This window comes from Agelaius tricolor, unplaced genomic scaffold, assembly GCF_023055355.1.
Source record: "Agelaius tricolor isolate 1412-34295 unplaced genomic scaffold, bAgeTri1.0.p SCAF_11, whole genome shotgun sequence".
In the NCBI taxonomy this organism is placed as follows: domain Eukaryota; kingdom Metazoa; phylum Chordata; class Aves; order Passeriformes; family Icteridae; genus Agelaius; species Agelaius tricolor.
In genome coordinates, this window is record NW_027269271.1 from 1707070 (window position 1) to 1725308 (window position 18239).

Consider the following 18239-nt stretch of genomic DNA (forward strand, 5'->3'; position numbering starts at 1 on the left):
TCAGTCGGGTTGTATATGTGTTACATAAGCAGCCAGCTGAAATACTACATTTTAACTATTTCTCCACACAGGTGTATCTGCATGGCATCCTTTAAAAGCAGGACTTGGAAGAAAAAGCCAGCCCCCACCTTCCTGATCTGGTTCAGACTCTCACAACCTGGGCTCAGAAAGGAGAGGTAGAGAAGCACTTGGGCTCATGTCTGCTCTCCTCCCCACCACCATCAAGGCAAAGTGACAGCAAAGATAACAAACATGTTTTAGATTTGGTTAGAGGCTGCTCTGAATCTCAGACAGAAGTCCCTTTAAGGAGCCAAGAATTTCAAGGTAGCTCAGGATAAGAGAGATTTTAGTTCACATTTCATTTGGGACTCCATCTCCTCATCTGTGTTGGCAGCCATCCCTCCAGCACTGTTCCCCTGCTCCCGTCCTCTCCAGCTCCCAAGAAGGGCTGGATAACTGAAAGCTCCTGAAATTCTTCTGCATTTCATATGGCACTTACAAGATGGGGCAGCTTTACACAACTGCAGCATGGCTGTGTTGGGGTCCCATTCCTACCAGCCCCAGGCACTACAATCATTTTACTTGGTAAAGGAAAGTTTTATCATTATGTGAAGTATATTTTTACTTCTCTTAGTCTAAATCCCTCTACCACAGCTTTAAAGAATTTAACTCAAGGAAATGAGGACAATTTTAGTCTTTCTTACCGGTGGTAGAATAGATTTTGGAGGAAGAGCAGGGCCACCTCTTTCATGTATAGAAGGCTGTGGTGGACCTCGATCCTGTTGGATCAAGCACAGTACCAAGGTTAAACAAGCTTCTAACCACAGCCAAGCTGAAAAATTCTAGATTTACTCTTTTCTACTGCATTAAGATACTCCATCTAACAAGGCATCTGCATTCAACACAAATCTACACGTGAAACAAGGGCAAAAACATTTTCACTTTTATGTACTGAGAGCTGAACAATTTAAGTTCATGTTTCTGCACCATTTTTCCTTAGATTCAATGTAGCATCAAACCTTAAAGAACAGTGTGATCTTTAATACAGAGAGAAAGTGCAAGTAAAACTGCTCTCAGACTTCCCATCTTCATTATTACTGGTGTCAAGAGAAAATACTTCTGGGAAATTTTCAAAACCAACAGCAGCTTTTCCTGGGGGAGGGGAGGGGGGAAAATAGGGCTGTAGCAGGGATAAATTGAGGTGGATGGCAATATTCCTCTACTAGAGGAAACAAAAAATGGCTGAGTTGATGAATTCTACATGGTCTGTATAAAATCCATTAGTGTGAGAAGTGAACTCACATTACAGCTAAGCTGCACTGCACAAAGTGGACTGTGATACTAAAAAAACATCCCCACACCCATGAAAAATCTGTGGGCCATTTATCCACTGGAAAACCTGATAAACAGCAAAATGGCTTCATCCAGTTCCAGGGATGGACACACAGAGTATGGAGCCTGTCAGCTGAGCCCCAGTGCCTGATGAAGAGCTCTGCCCCCTCAGGGCTGTGGGGCAGGACACACTGCATAAAGCCAGGCTATTTTTGTGCTGCAACCAGAGGCAGCTAAGTTGTCTGAGCAGCACCTGATCAGTTAGCAGAGCTCAGATAATGCTTTCAGCAGCTAATGCCTTCCCTCATGTTCATAACCTTAATTGACCTGACAGTTTGGAAAGACACCTGAGTCGGAGCTCTCCTGACAAGGCTGCTGTCACAGGAGCTCAAGAGAAGAGCACACAAACCTGATCAAGCTGAGAGCTTTTGCTGTAAGACCCTTTGGCTGCTGCTGTGGAAACCTGGGTGGTAGACTTGGCATTTGTCTGTTCTTCAGTTTCCTTCTGGCCATCAGGACTCTGGGAATCTTTTGATGGTGTTTGTTCATCACTATGTGCAAAGAAATAAGAAAAACAGAATGCATACTCCACACAGGTATTTGGTGATTTATCTCCTAGCCTCAGCATTTCTTAGTCAGGATAATTTCTACTCCACACCCAGCTGACTGGAGTCTGCAGGCAGTTATGCAATTGAATACAGCATTAAATTACTGGAATTAGTGCTACTGGAATGAGTATTTGCACTAATTTCATTAATCTTTCCAAAATCTAGTTAAGTGACATTTCCCATCTAATTGGCAGCACCAACTCACCCGCTTTCCTTCTCCTTCTGACTGCTTCCTTGCTCATCATCATCACTGAAATTCAACTGCTCAGTGTAATCCACTTCACTCTGAGCACCTGATGCATAAACAAAAGTTCAATTAACCTTTCAGAAACATTCAGCATACAAATAACAGCCCATTAATCTGATGTTCTTACCTGCCCAGCCTTCATCAGCCTCGGCATCCAGATTATCAAATTTATCAAGCTCTTTGAGTTCACTAGCACTGAGGATGGACGGGCGTTCAATAGGTTCTGAGCACCATGAGGGTGGGCCTCTTCCCCTTGGGCCTCTAAAAAATGACAGAAACAAAAGCCACTGTCACTACTTATCCACAAGAGACAGAGAAAAGGTCAGCTTGTATGATCATTATTTGAAATATACAGCAGTGTTGTTTCAAGCACAGTGAACTCTCATGCACTGTGTGTCTACCAGAATTCAAATAATTACTCTTCCATGTGCACAGCTATCCTACACTATGGAAAAACACACAGAAATGTGGAAAATTAGTTTTATAGTGCATTAGAGCTAAACTTTAATTGGAAAGCATCAAAGTTGACAACCAGGAGTTGACTACTTTCACTGTAACAATGGAAAAGTCTTTTTATGGGCAAAATACTGGTTTAAGTTTCAAAGATGCTCCTGCAAGTGACTCCTGCTCTTCACAATCATAATCCCTGTAATATGCAGAATTGCCTCAAGTTTTCCAGCTGAGCTCTGAAACTCCAGACACCCCATGACACTGCTCCACACAAGCAAAACTTGGGAGGCTGACCAGTGTCAGTTCTTATAAAGGGTATAATCACCATTGAGATACTCAGTGCAAATGATTTCTTTTTTGAAATTAAGTCACAGAGTTCATATCCAGACAGAAACCACAACCATTTTTAGGGTTCTTACCTGCTAGGCTCAGAATTAGGAAATCTTGTTGGACCTTGCATGGAGGGAGGATATGCCATTCTGGGATACTGATTAAACATCTAAAAGGGGATTAAAAACAGAAGCCACTCATTAAAAAGTATTACTGCATTAAGTACATTGAGACCATCAAAAGAAGTAATGGAAATAAAGTGAAACTCTCCACTCAAGTCTGCTTAATACCTCAAGTGGGTGACATCAGGTCCCCAAGGGGAAGCGCCTGAAGTGTTCATCAACCCCTGACAAGTTCAAACTCCATGAGCCACATCCTGTGCTGGCTTTCAGTCCTGCCCTTCCAGCAGAACTGATAACAATTCCATGGAGGGGACAGCAAGGGGCCTAAGAAAATCCCACTAGCCAAAACCCAATCCCTGCTGCTTAAAAAGGGTTCATGCAACCACCACTCACATAAGGAGGCATCATTGCTCTGTACTGGGATGAGATGGGTGGCTGCTGCTGGCCATTCAGCTTGGGCTGAGGGACCTGGGGCAACCTCACATCCCTCTTGTCTCCTGCCTTCTGGCCATCATTCTGTTCTGCTGGTGTAGCACTGCCATCTTCTTGTCCCTTAGCTTCTTGATCTGTTGGAGAAGCAGGAGAGTTGTTCTTATTACCCCCATCCCTCCAATCAGTAGCATCTGCATGGACACAATCAGCACACAAAAAGCCAGAAATAGACTTTAAATTGCAGATTTCCAGCCAGGGATGGTGAGAACACGTTGTTCCCACGCAGCCCTTGGTGACACAGCAGATGCATGTTCCTATCTGCTACTGCAACAAGCACTGGCCACTCAAGAATCAACAGAAGCTGCTCCTGATCCTCTTCAGCCCTAGGTCCAGCTGTGTTCCTCAAGGGTCAGAGCTAAATTTATGGACTGCTCTAGTTGTCCCATTCTACCTTCCAAAACACAGTGCAATTTTGGAAGGATACTGATTATAGCACAAGAAAGAAAACAGATTCAGCTGTGCTAAGTGGGCCACTGTTGACTCAGTGTGAAGATGCTGTCAAGGCAAAGATCAAGGTTCCTAAGCAGCAAAGGCCTATAAGGAAATTCTCAAGCAGCTCAAAAAGAAAGGTAATGCACAGAATGTATCCAGATGAAGACAGGTATAGTCTGGTTTGCATCTCTGACTGATAAGAATGGAATGAAAGTGATAAGGGCTGTACTTCTGGTGTGAATGTCTACCTAACTGTCCAGGAAAAGGCAGGGATTTTAATGACTTATTTGTGCCAGGCACTCCATTCTTTAAGAAATTTCTACCTGCAGAGCACAGGTTAAAACAAAAAAATCCACCAGGGTAAACTTAGCAGCAGTGCTCAGATCAATGGAGACAAAAATTCAGAGACACACACAGTAAATTATGTTCCTTTAGGGACACAAACCTTTAAGCAGAGTTAAACTCTGCTCCTAAGTATCCATTACAGTTCTTGCACTTATCTTTGCTGGGAAGCACAGCTGCTAAAGGGGGACTGACTACTTGCCAAGTTCATTTAGCTTTCTGCTGTCAGACAGGAAAGAAGGGCTTAATATAGCACGTACAGTGCTGACCAAAACTGTAACTGCCTGCAGGAGGCTGCACAGACACGTAGCTGCTCTCATTTGGGGCTGGACACCTCTCCCTTTTCCTGACAATTTCTTCTTTAGATCAAAATCAAGACAAGACATGAACAGGCACAAGGCCTTGGTCTGCAGGACCTGACAAACCAATCAAGGAAAACCAAGACCTGTAACAAGGAAAGAAGTTACAGACTCCTTTCTAAAGTGCCTATCACTGGCACGGGACAGCTCACCTAGTCCATCAAACCTCATCAAAACCAAACTTCTGAGGGAGAAAGGAACTTGGTTTTCCACTGGTAACAAGCACAGTCCCAAATACCTTCCCATTAAAGTGGTCTGGGGAAGAAATACACATTACTTTCCTGAGAGATGTAAAGTGTTATAGTTGTTTTCACCAGATCTAATCCCCCCCACTGCTGAAACAGATCCAGCTGGTCAGAGCACTGCATCCAGGAGCTGAAGATGCCTTTAAAGGCACAACCCACTCTTTTGGCATGCTGTAGACTGAACTTCCTCTTCAGGAATTTTCAGGCTCCACTCTTAGGAGTACGAACAACTTGAGGCCAGCCCTGATCACCATTTGTGTAATTAGTTAATTCTAGGAGAGCTCTTTAAAGAGGTATCCCACCTGCTGTGGCATTAGCAACTGAAGTAAGAAAATGCCAGTATTGTGCAACTAAAAATGCTCCTCAGAGCACAACTACAGTACTGAGTACCCTGGGAAAATGGGAAGTGATTAAACACACTTATTTTCCACACACCAGATACACAGAAAAGCAGAAAAAAAGCCCCAAATATCCACTTCTTCTGTTTAGGAGTGTGCTGATGGAAACAACATTCATCTACTTCTTTTGTACAGGGCACAAGCAGTAAGTTCCACACAAACCAATTTCACAACAATTTGTAGCTCACACTTACTCTGTGGTCGTAGGTTGGCTCCTGATCCATCTTCAGCTGCATCCTTATCCTTGCCTGACTTCTCCTGATCCCCAGCTGCCGGCAGACTGGGGAATTCTTGCTGGAAATAACTATTGATTGGAAGAGGTGGGCCTGCACAGCAAGATATTCACAGAGTCACAACCTGCTGTAGTCAAAACACTTCAGAAAGCAACAGAAGCCTGATCATCCTTTAGGAGTGAACACATAAAGCTTTAAAATAAAAACCATGAAGTGTTAAGGCCACAGTCATTTACTGGCAATATAAAGGGTTCCAAAGTTGTTAAATTTACTGGACCAGCTATGACAGCTGCTGAGGCTGAGAAAAATCCAGAAATACTAGAGAGCAACAATGGACAATGGAACAAGACTTAGCCCTGGGAGTACCTGGAGTTCCTCAGCTCTGTAACACTTTTCCCCACTCCTTCCAGACAGAAATTTCCTTCTTTTCACTCTAAAACTATAGTCCACCCAAGAATGGGCAAGTGTGTAATTGCAAATCTATTAATAATTATTGTTCTAGTAAGCAATCTCCAGGACTTTAAAAGGCCACAGCTTTTACACTATGAAAAAAATATCAGAACAACATTCTTTGATTTCTAAAACCCTTGACATCATACTCAAGCCTGGAATTCAAGACTTCTGTTGCACATAGCATGGAAGCCACATATATAGGTTTTCCTTGTTAGAAGGTTCTGTTGGCATCTGCTTTGCATCACTTTCCTCCCCATACACACAATGTATAGTGACCTATTAGATCAGCAGCATTCCTGTGCCAAATCACCAATAACCTGAGTGTAGATTTCCATTCCAACAGTGTGAATAACAGCCTGTTCCTGTACCTGTCTCTGCTACTGACCACCTTAAAGGATGTGGTACATGGATTGTGGGAGAGGGCAAACTCACACACAAGGATCTGAATATATGGGGTCCAAAACCTCCCAATCCTGACTACTGACTTTTTTTAACAACTGCAAGAACTTCTTTTCTCTCCAGTCTCTGACAGAATCATTCACAAGGATAAAATGCAGGGATGTCAGTGGGCTTTCATTTGGTTGGGTTTTTTAAAGAGTTAAACACAGGAGAAATTCCTTACTCTGTGCTATGTAAAGGCATGTCAGCAAATACCAGTATTTATCCCTGTGCCTACAAATTTCCTTAAACTCTTTCAATTTTCATTCTGACTTCACATACTACAGACCACATTAATTTGTTTTTCTTAAAGGACACTGGACTGTAGCTGTTCCCAAGCAGCCACATGCAGTGACTTACTCAAGGGGAAAGAAAAGCAGTCCCACTGACCAGATGACCTGCCAGGCAAGGGAGCCCCTTCTGAGATCCTGTGGCATGCAACATTCATGAGTTTTATGAATCTGGAAAAATGCTTCCTGCTCAAGCCTACCCAGTGAGCAACATTTTAATGGCAAAGTAACAAAACCAGAGATCTCCTTGACTGTGTTTAAGCTAGAAACCTGAAAAAGCCAGACTGGCAACCAGCAGTTCAGAAAGAAGTTAAAAGATATTTTGGTAGCAATTTACTCCAAATTTTAGCTGAAGCATGGGCTGAAAAATACACACCGCTGTTACATTTTACAAGTCTTTCCCCTCTCCATGGCCACCAAGAGGATCAGAGCAAGGTTGAGCCCTGCCTCACTCAAGTTTTACAAGAGCACGAGGCTGAGTGAGTGCTGGAAAGCAGCAAGGTCTGAGAGCCAAGTGCAGCTCAGGAGAGCAGGAGCACAACAGGTGGAGCCTGGGTTTCAAACCCAGGACAGCAAGCAGCTGCTGCCAATTCACAACCAGTGCTGCTTCCTGAAAGCCTGAAACTGCAAACCCAGTGCTGCATTAATTGAATGAAATGAGGGTGCCATCTGGGCTTGGCACACGAGCTGCCATGGTAACTATGAAATAATTAGCTAAATGCATTTGGAAGCTACTGAGCCCAATCACTATTTCCTGTGTCATGGAGATGATCTTATCAGCTTCTGCAGGAAGGCTGCTATGCAGATCACTTTGCATCAGTGTTCATTCTTGGTTTTTAATTGCACAGAAATCCTATAAAAGCTTAAAGGAGAAAAGTTTCTATATTTGACAGAAGAGCACTGAACATTAAGCAGCAAGAAATGGAGTATTTAGAATTGTCACTTCTAATTCTCAGTGCAAAAAATCATTAGATATATGATGTTAATGAACTCCATATAATATGTAAGAAATTACCTCCATGCTATTAATATTTTATTATTTGAAGAACTCAATTCTTCAGCTGGAAAACCTAAACTCCATTTTATAGACACAGAAAGCTCACAAGTCTCAAACTTAAGGAATCAAACACACTGCAGGTTATTTATCATAATGGGGACAGAGGAATTTAAAGTAACCTCTCACTCTACAAGCATTTTAAAAGAAGATTTAGTTCTGAACTTACATCTGTAATAAAAACACTCAAGCTGAGAGTCACACTGATGGAAACAATTTTCCATCCTTTCATCCAATTATATTAAATAACCCTCAAAACACACCTTCAATGTTTTTCCCAGAAAGAAAACTACTTAAACACTATCACTTTAATACTAAAATACACCTTCAATGTTTTTCCCAGAAAGAAAACTACTTTAACACTATCATTTTGATACTAAAATAACCAAGTAACTTATAAAATGAAGGGAAAGTATTGCTGTTTCACATGTTTAAACAGAAGCAAAACTACACATACTTTGCACCAAATGATCCAAAACTATGATCAGAATGACCACCAACTGTTTACATCTCTCCTTCCCATGCCAAAATTGTTTGTATTGGAAGAACTGACTGTGATTTGCCCTCCTCACCACAGCCACACTGAAGATTTTATGGTGCCACCATCACTTCCCTGTCAATTCAAAAGAGGTGACTACACCAAGCTTGCAGAAGTGAGCCAGACCTGCTGATGAATGCAGTGGCTGGGATGGGCTCATTTCCCAGCCTGGAATGTTGCTCCCACGACTTTCCCCAGTCCCAACTGGCCAAGCCTGAAGGGGCTGCTGAGTGTGGGGGTCTCTCCCAGCCTGGTGTGCAGTGCAGAAGCTGAGCAGCACTCACCATCTTGTCCTGGCTTGGTGTTGGCCCAGGATTTGGCAACAGGAGCTGCTTCTGGAGGAGCAGGAACAGCAGGCTTTGGCTGGGTCTGCGGCACGTCTGGCTGCCTGCAAGGAGAGGAAAGCACTTGTGAATACAAGAGGGTGAGCACACACTAACAGTGCCAGGATGGCTTCTGCAAACAAGGGAATAAAACAGGGGAGCTGTGCAGCTGAACAACCAATAACTACTTTTCCTCAGAAAAGGCATTTTCTTACATAAAAGGAGTTGTTATAGTAACAGTTAAAAAATTGAATAAATTAACTAATTATTTCAAGATTCTATTTCCCAAAGAGGAGAGGAATGAATGAAAATGGCTGGGCAGAAAATGCAGCCAGGCATGAACTGAATTACAGCTTTTAAAGAATTGTATTGGACAATCAAAAAAACCAATCCATCTCCAACCATCAAAGGCAATAATCTGGATTAATGTTCTCTTGCCTTGGGAGTTAACAGAGGAAAGCAGTTCAAGACCACCATGAACTGAGAGAAAGAAGTCAAATACATGTCAGGAATTCCCAAATAAAAGGAACTGATAAGGAAAGCTAAAGATATCATGAAAAACTCTATGGGTATCATGAACTAAAGCTTAGAACATTAAGTCTTAAGAAATGGGCTCAGTCCCACCATCTTAACAATGAAGAGGCACAAGCACTCTTTTTGTCCAGGGTAAAAAGCCCAGACACAAGCCCTTTCTAGTCTGCAGATTCACTCATATTGTACAACCTCCTTCAATAAAGGCTGTTTCTGAAACCTGCCTATTCAGGTAACTTAAGACTCAAAGCATTAGTGTCTAAAACCAACTAAGACTCCTTAGCTCCTTAGTAAGAACTTTTGATAAAACAGCAACTCTGGGGCAAGTCCTGTAGTCTAGAATCACTTATCCACCAGTGAAGAGAGAAGCAGTGTGGTATCATGTCACTTCACTGACAAGAAACAACTATAAATGCTTCAAATAGATCCTAAAGTGATCCTAAATTGCTGAGGACTACCACTCAGAAATCAGTTCCATTTGGGTTCTGCAGTGATCAACCCATGCAACTCCACAGGACTCTCAGAACTGACAGAGAAGCAAATGCCATCAAAAAGATCACTGCTGGCAGAAACACACAGCTTCTCATAGGGTAACAAAATGCAACTTTCATGTTCCAAGAGAGTATTACAATCTAGGGAAAAAACCCAGTTCTTATTTTTTCTGTTTTGCACTTGCATTTCTTACAGCTGCACATTTTCTAAGCAGGCTTTGGGAAATTTATGACTTACATGGCTGAACTTTGTGACACAAGTGAAACAAGGAACAAGACTGTTAAAGAAAATATTCCTTGTATTTCTCCTGTTTCAAATACAAGCTCATTTAGAATTTGAATTAGCTAAGCACTGCCCTGCAAATATGGATGAGTGAAAGAACTGAGCTGAATTTATCAAATCACTACACAACAGCCTGCACTATCCAGGAAAGAGACTGAAGCAATACCCACAGAATGAGTGGCAACTCAAGAAAGCAGTAAAGTAATTAATTTTCATAATTACAGGGAATAACAAATCCATGTGAACTCCAATGCAATGATACAAGAGAAAATGAATTAAACTAAAGCAAGCTGTTATCAAGATGTAACCTTTATCTGCAACACTTCTGAGAGGAACAATAAAACACTTCACATGTAAACTGAAGCATTTCAAGTTGAAATATCACAAAGACAGCAGTAGTCAAACAAATGATCTTGAGATCTGAGCAAACACATCAGATATTCCAAATTTTGGAGAATTTCCTCATGGCCTGGGCATACACACCTGTTCTTGGGAATGAATCTCTCCCTCAGTAGTTTTATCTGGATTCTGAGGCCCTTATCAGAGTAATACATACGGAAATACAGCTTCCAGTTGCAGATAAGGGACAGTTACTCATTTGTTTGTAAACAGAATCTCCTAACACATGGTCTGGTATCTCCTAGCACATGGCCATGCAAAGGCCTGCTTTAGTCAAACAAGCTCAACACAGATTTAACAGGGCACAGTGTGACCTTGAAGCACAGGGAGATGGTGTTAAAATACCAAAGAAAACCCAGGGCAGAAAACTGGGACTCTGCAGTTTCAAAAGTTTAAAATAAAAGGCTAAACACAACACTATATTCCTGAAGTCTATCAGCTTTTTAGGGAGATGCCTAAAATTGGTATTTAAATGAAGGAATGTATACAAAGAAAAATAAAGGGTGAGAAAGGTGAGGAAGGAAACCTTTAAACCTCATCTTTTACTTTCACAAGCACTAGGAACATACAACCACTGTCCCTAAATTCCAGTGTTTTTCAGAGCAATTTGTATGAAAAGAATTAACACTTAAACCTTTCTTCTACTAAAACAGTGAGAATCACATCCTATTTTAGGCTTACATGGAAAAAAAGAACTGCTTTAAAATACTTTCCAATTAGAAACTGAAAAGTTTCAGTTTCTATTTTATTTCTTCCTGTGCAGGACCAGGAGTTGGACTCCATGACCCTGATGGGTCTCTCCCAAGTCAGCATTTTCTAAGATTCTATGATCCTTTCATCCTATTTTCTTTAGCTGTACAAGTGTGAAACAAATCATGCACTGAGCATGGGAAATTTGTATCACACAAGGTATACAGCAGTGCACCAACATTGCCACAACTTCTGTCTTGTTTATTTCAAATATTGGAGGAGTCTGAAACAATAGTGTAGAGCTTCAGATTAAAAAAAAATTTGAAAGTCTTTAGAATTTATGGCATTCCAGCAAAAAAAATTAAAGTACAAATATTAAAACCATTAGGAAAATAAAGCAGAGACTTAAACAAACATATGCAAACCAAGAATTTTTGAGTTTCCTCTGCCATACATCAGCACAAGCAAATTAAGCTGATTTTTACATACTCATGAACTTGCAAGCTATTCTCTAATTTTCCTGCTGTGCTCCTTGGGGTTTCAAGAGAATTTTATTTAAGGTGATGACACTGATCTTACAAAAACATGCTGTAGTATTTCCTGTCAGCAGACATCAAAATTTACATGTCCAAGGAAATATTCTTCCCCTCATACGGAATTTATAAGCAGATCATTTTCAACTTAAATGTAAGGAGGTTTTTTTTTAAAACTTTCCTTCTGCTAGCAAGATTCTGCCTCACAGAAATTAATAGTGGTGCTATTTCCTCTCTGATAGCTACACTGAGAACACTCCAGAGTAGCCAGTTTCTTCCCAGGTCCTGCCAATCTCAAGTTTTGGGCAATCCTGAGAGAAATGGCCCTGCAAACCAAGCCAGAGGTTTTGTTTATTTGTTTGTTTGTGGTTTGTTTTTATTCCACAGAAATCCTGTAAAAGCTTAAAGGAGAAAAGTTTCTCTATTTGACTGCAGAAGAAATGGAGTATCTAGAATTGTCACTTCTAATTGTCAGTGCAAAACAAGGTGAAAACTCACTTCTCTTCTTCATGCTGTTCTTGTTTTGAAGCCCATCCTGTGCCATCCTTAGGCACAATGTTCACATTGGGGTCGTTGCCTTTGTTCTCTGCTTTGAGGCTGGGCAGATTAGCTGGGGGAGGCATCCTCCTGGAAATAGCAACTTTTCCAAGACTCTGCAATCCATGGCGTGCAGCAACTGTGTGCCAGAACAGAAAGTGCAAGTTAACAACTCTGTTTAGGCAGAGCTACATAAAAATGTTTTGTAAGAAAGTCAGAAAAATTTAAGAGTGTTAAGAATTAAAAATTTTAAATGCTTGAGAATTTATTATTTAAAAATAGGAATTAAAAACACATGGTTTGGGAAGACCTGAGTACTTTTTGAGGAGTGAGTCATTATGCCTATTCCAGATATTAAAAAGGATATATGGCCCCACCTTTATATATAACATTCAGTGACAGAAAGCTAAAGAAGCCTTTTACAACATGATGCTAATGTCAAGCATTCTTCTCTTGCTCTCCTGGAGCTTAATGTACATTGATGAGTCCAGGAATACCCCTATGGGTCTGGCCCATTTCCTTATTGCTGCAAATTTCAGCTGGCAGACGCTGCCCTTGCAAAAACATTCCTACAAATTGTATTTACTCCAGACCACAAGTTTGAAGCTAATGCACCCCACAGGACATTCAACCTACCAAGCACCTAACTCAGGAAACAAGCACAAGTTACTGCCCTGGGTAAAAACCAATATTGTGGCAACCTTCAACAAGCTTGGGCACTCTTTTTCTCTTTTACAAACAATTTAGGCAACTTTGTCAAGTTCAAAACCTTCAGAACATCATTTCCCCCTGGTTCTCCATTCAATGACTCATGAAAAAGCAGGCTCACAGTCACCTTTTTCAAGATATCAGTGTGTAAGTTTTATCTAGTGTTTGTCAAAAAATCCAAGTCCCTGAGCTGTAAGTGAGCATTGCCTTTTCCTTAATTAAACACTTCCAGCATGGCAAATGTAAATGCAGTAAAATGCACAGCTGGGGAATGGCACATCTTTATTTACCCACATTCTACTTCCTACTAGGCTGCAAATGCTGTCTCTCTGAATTGACACTCCTGTTTACAGCTAAGCAGAAGCTCTAATGAATGCTGCCTTCCACAATCCCTCCATTTCACTGCTGCACCAAGCAGTTATGAAAAACCATGCTGTGGTTAAGTGCTCATATACTCTGCACTCTTAATTAGCACTGCAGTAATGATGAAACTGCAAGAATGCAACTCTAAAGAGAGCTTACTCACCTGTGGTTTTCTGAGTTTCCAGTGACTTTCCCTTGTAAGTATTAAACAGACTGAGTGTTGCATACTTTGTTTTTCCATCCTTTGCTTTTGTACTCTGGCCTGACTTTTCCGACATTTCGCTGGAAACTCATCGAGTCCGGTACCTTCCGTTCGCTCCTCAAAATCTGCCTGTGGAGAAAAACAACAGAAAAGTGAAACAACCTGAACAGGAGCCAGGACTGAAGTCAGAGTTCACAGGGCAGGAGTGGACAGCATATTTAACACCATTAGCACTGTTTCATTTAAGAATTCTGCAGGATGCCAAGGAATGCATTAATTCCAGAAACCTTATCCTTATGTAACATCAGGAATTTTTAAGTGTTTCTGTATCTTCAATAAGAATGTCACAAAATCAGGAGGGTCAGCATTTAATTAACATCAAACACTGTTAAAATGGTAAATACCATCCATGATTTCACTAGAAAATGAATAATAAAAAGCCAATCCCAAAGCCCACAGACACACAGAATTTCCACCAGCAGCTCCTTCCCCACTGGGGAAGCTCAATGACCTCACCCACTCCCAAAGCCAAGTACTGAGACAATTACAGTTACTGCAGTACAGTATTTCTGGAATTTGCTTCTTTTTTCTCCAATTAAAACCATCATGAACACAGCAGCCAGAGACACTAAATACACAGAGTAAGAATTTTTTGTTTGTCAAAACCAGAACACAGTCTGCTCAGAGGAGGAGAGTGAGAATTCCTTAAACCAAGAGTTACACTATTCTTCCTGCAGCAGTAAATTACAGGGCTCTTGCAGCAGGTCATTCCTCTCCTCCCTCCTTCCCCCAGAATAACAGGCCTTGAGAGAAAGAACCCAGTAATTAACTGTGATACTTCTCTACAAGTTCTTGGAAGGAACTTGCAGAGTTGCTGCTCATCACCAGGCAGGAACACAAGTGAGCATTCACTCAAACAGAGCATTATTATACATGTTGATTTCTCTTAACAGTCAAAAATCCTGCCACCCTCTTCACAACAATTTTTAATCTGTTTCTATATGAATTCCAGAAGAGTTATACATGCTCAAAGCCTTGTGTTTCAGTCTAAAAGCAGGCAGCAAGAAGCAAGACATCCTGCTCAAACCCTTCAGTGATCAAACTCCCATGTCAAACCCAGAGCTGCAGATCTTCAAAGGGAACGTGATTCACATGCAAGGTGCTCATGGATTTAAGAGTCTGCAAGGACAAGCAATCTAAAGACCAAAGCACCTACTTGGGCATGACAGACATTCAGCAATGTCAAAAGACCATGGAAATTTAATTTATACAGGTATGATAACACTCCCATCCTCCTCTGCCTTCTACCTCAATTTACAAGCCATGATTGAAAAGAAATTAAGATGGCAAATAACCTTGGGATGGCTCAGCTTCAGCATAACTTGGGCCAGAAGCTATTCTATTACAATCCATGCAGGCTGCTGCAAAGGGGATAATCTCCAGCCTTGTATGGGGCCAAGAAAATATTCTCCCCTTAGAAAAAGGCAGCAACTCCCAGATTCTTCTTCCAGATTAGTCAGCACTTGGCTATTTCAACAGCAACTGTTCCACCAACAGTTATTTTATGTGTCATCCAAAAATACGAAATGCAGGACGGGAGCAGGGCTGGGAATTAGAACTCTGGATGAGCTGTTTGCACTTGACAGAACGTGTGAGCACAGGGATTGCAGTTCAAGGATCACCTGAAAGCTGCTTTGCCACCCTGTGCTCCTGGCAGCTACTGCCCAGCACCTTCTGTGGTGCTCCAGGATGACTGTGATGGATTCTTTTCCATAAATACAAGGCTGGGAACAGAGAGGAACAGAGCAGTGGAAGGGACAGAGTCTGCCAGGCTCTTTCACAGAACTCCTTCTGGTGAACTGGATCTCCTTCCAGAAGGAAAGGCCAATGCAGAGGCTCATGTCTGATGCAGACCCAGCCTGATAAACGAGTCTGCCTGGATTCAGGTCTCCAGACAGGCTGAAAGCAGCAGTCTGGCCATGAATAACACTGATGGGCAAAGCCTGACATGCTGGATTGCAAGCAACTCCTGGGGCAGCCTGAAGAGTGAATGGTTGCTTGATAACTCCAAAGATAAGCTTGTCTCAATTCATGTTTCAGACTGGGTGGGTGTTTTCCTGTAAAGATATTTGAGTGTTGAGCTTTGGCTCCCAGTGGAACCTTGCAGTGTCGTTTTTTTGGAGAGATGAGGGACAGCCTAGCAGCCAAGTCTGTGGCTGGAATGTAGATTCTGTATTTATGATAAGGAGTCCATCACAATCATCCTGGAGCATCAGAAGGTCCTGGGCAGTAATTGCCCAGTGCAGAGGGTGAAAAACCAGCTTTGAGGTGAGCCTATAACTGTATCAAGTCATAAACTACAATCACTGTGCTCACACATTCTTTCAAGTGCAAACAGCTCACCCAGAGTTTTAATTTTTGGCCCAAGACTCATCCCAGCCAAGGAGTCTGTAAACAAGAAGCAGCTTCACAAAGGTGAATAATCTAAAAACTGGCAAACAAAACAAATAAATTAAAAAAAGACAACTTGGGTCATTTTTTACCCACAAAATTGTCAACAGCAGCAAAGCCCTAACAGATACAGACAAAGCAAGCAGAAAGCAGTTTGAGGGTGGTTTAAGATAATGTTCTGTCATATTCTTCCAAAGCCTGCACTGCTGGTAGAGATGAAATATGGGAAATCTTAATCATAATAACACTTTTTTACAGAGCAATACAGATTTCACACTTGGGCAGACCTTCACTGTAACAACTGCTCTTTCTAGAACATTTGACAGCTTCAAGAACAGGGCAGTGAACACATTCCCTGAATACCTCTTTTTATGTTTAATTGAGAAAAATTAGTCTGCTCATTACAACTGAGCTCTAAGCCTTTTATACTATTAAAATTCATGCTGTTTGACAAGTTTTTCCCAACTTGTATTACACAGAAAAATAAACTGTTTTACAATGATTAAAACTGCACATTCCTCAGTAATCTGACTTGCACAAAATAAATAATTTCAATTAGGCAGGTCAATATATTCGATAATATACAATATATAGATATATTTAAGTACATTTAGACCTGATACTGGTTGCCAAAGAAGATATTCTTACAAAATTAGACTTTAGACCAGGTACTGAAGCCAGGGATGACAAACCCTCCCTCTGAAGAGCCTTGAACAAACATCCTGCCGAGTCACACATTAAACAAGCACTCAGAGCCACCTGACATCAGCTGTGAAGAGACAAATGCCTGACTCTGAGCCATGTGAAACCATCCAGCTCCAAGACTTCATCCAAACTTCAGCTGTGTGTGCCACATTGCTACACCTGAGCACTGGAATCACCCCCTCTGTACAGAACACCTGAGGTGTTTCACCACAGGACACATGGAGCCCTTTCCTCCCGAGGTGATTCTCCATTTGCCCAGCATTTCCATGTTTTGTTATTGTTAGTCAAATCCTCACAGTGAAGTGCTGCTCTGCACTAGTTTAGGCTGTGTGCTGTAGCAGAGGCAGCTGTGAGCACCCCTAAGGACACACAAGGTGGCAGGAGCACTTTCCAAGCTAAGAAAGCACAGTGACAGCCACCAGGACAGGACAGCACACGCCACAATGGCACTTGGCAGTGTTCACTGCACCATCAAGAAACTTAAGCAAGTCAGCTGCTCACTGGGAATGATTACAGTTACTATCATGCACAACTACAGAGAGCACAGTGCTCCCAAAATTCTGGAGCAAACCTGCTCTGCAATGTTATTTAATAAGTTAACTGAACGTCACTGTGCCTTGAAGATTTTAAAGTAAAAATTATTACTCTAATTTCTGTACCAGACTATTTTTTCAGACTCCAACTGGTTGACTGTTTTAAATCCTTCAAGGAACTCAGAAGCTTGTGTACAGAAAATAGCACACAAAGAGGCTGCCACAAATTCTAAATATCCTGGTCTCTGTTAAGGAATATTTACTTGTGCCCTCTTAGACATTTAGAGCTGGTACAAGAACAAACTGAATGCAGTGGATTCCAGATTACAAAAACATGTTTTTAATAGTAAAACCCCAACAAACAAACCCCCACACATATTCCACTAAATTCCTAGCTCTCCTGATCATTTTAGAACTCACCTCTAGGACTTGTTTAGAATTTACTGATACCATTTGTTACTCCTGCAAACTTTGCACTGTGTTCCATTAGGAACAATTGCAGCCTTGAAAAGGTGTCACCTCTGCTTCAGAAAAAAGTTTTACTTAAACAAGGGAAAAATCTTGCGTATTTTGAGGTCACTTTTGAGGACTGAGTTGCAAGAAGTATAAAACATTTAACAGCTTGACTCCTAAGTTCTTGTCAGACCAGATGACAAACAATATTTCATACACTGCATTTTTAAACTCCTACCTAGACAAAAAAGGTGTGATTTTTAGTGCAACATGTCAAGAGACTTCTTCAGCAGTATTACAGTCAGATTTAATGCAGTCCTTCCATCTTAACCCCCCAGCCCACACCTCTTCAGCCTGCAAGCTCAATCAGAACAGGAAACCTGGACAGGAGCTTCCCAGGATTTAGAGCATTAAAAATACTGGAATAATTCTCACAATTCCTATTCAACACAGCAAGGATCCCTAGTCCCTGTCAGCTCTACTCCAAGGGCTGAGTTTTGGCCACATTTGGAGAAAGATGCACTGACATGATTTAAGGCAAAGAGCACCACTGAAGACTCAAACCAGGTGAAGATCTGAACTCTCAGTGCCTCAAATGCCCATCTGTGAAGGGGGAAACATCACCAAAAACACTACATGAAAGTTTATTCATAACTGGGACACATTAGCACCTC

At 41.5% G+C, this 18239-nt stretch overlaps 1 protein-coding gene across 13 annotated transcripts in view; it reads right to left on the bottom strand.

The window, feature by feature from the left end:
* PRRC2C (proline rich coiled-coil 2C) overlaps positions 1-18239 on the bottom strand; it is a 70106-nt gene that overhangs the window by 40616 nt on the left and 11251 nt on the right. For all 13 annotated transcript variants that reach the window (XM_071435731.1, XM_071435735.1, XM_071435742.1 and 10 more), the window contains exons 2-11: positions 13385-13552; positions 12112-12289; positions 8648-8751; positions 5552-5683; positions 3483-3655; positions 3057-3136; positions 2315-2448; positions 2146-2233; positions 1742-1883; positions 705-779 (exon numbers count right to left, since the gene is read on the bottom strand). In XM_071435731.1, the coding sequence (XP_071291832.1) occupies positions 705-779; positions 1742-1883; positions 2146-2233; positions 2315-2448; positions 3057-3136; positions 3483-3655; positions 5552-5683; positions 8648-8751; positions 12112-12289; positions 13385-13499 (1221 nt within the window). In that variant the 5' untranslated portion in view covers positions 13500-13552. The remainder of the gene's footprint in view (positions 1-704; positions 780-1741; positions 1884-2145; positions 2234-2314; positions 2449-3056; positions 3137-3482; positions 3656-5551; positions 5684-8647; positions 8752-12111; positions 12290-13384; positions 13553-18239) is intronic.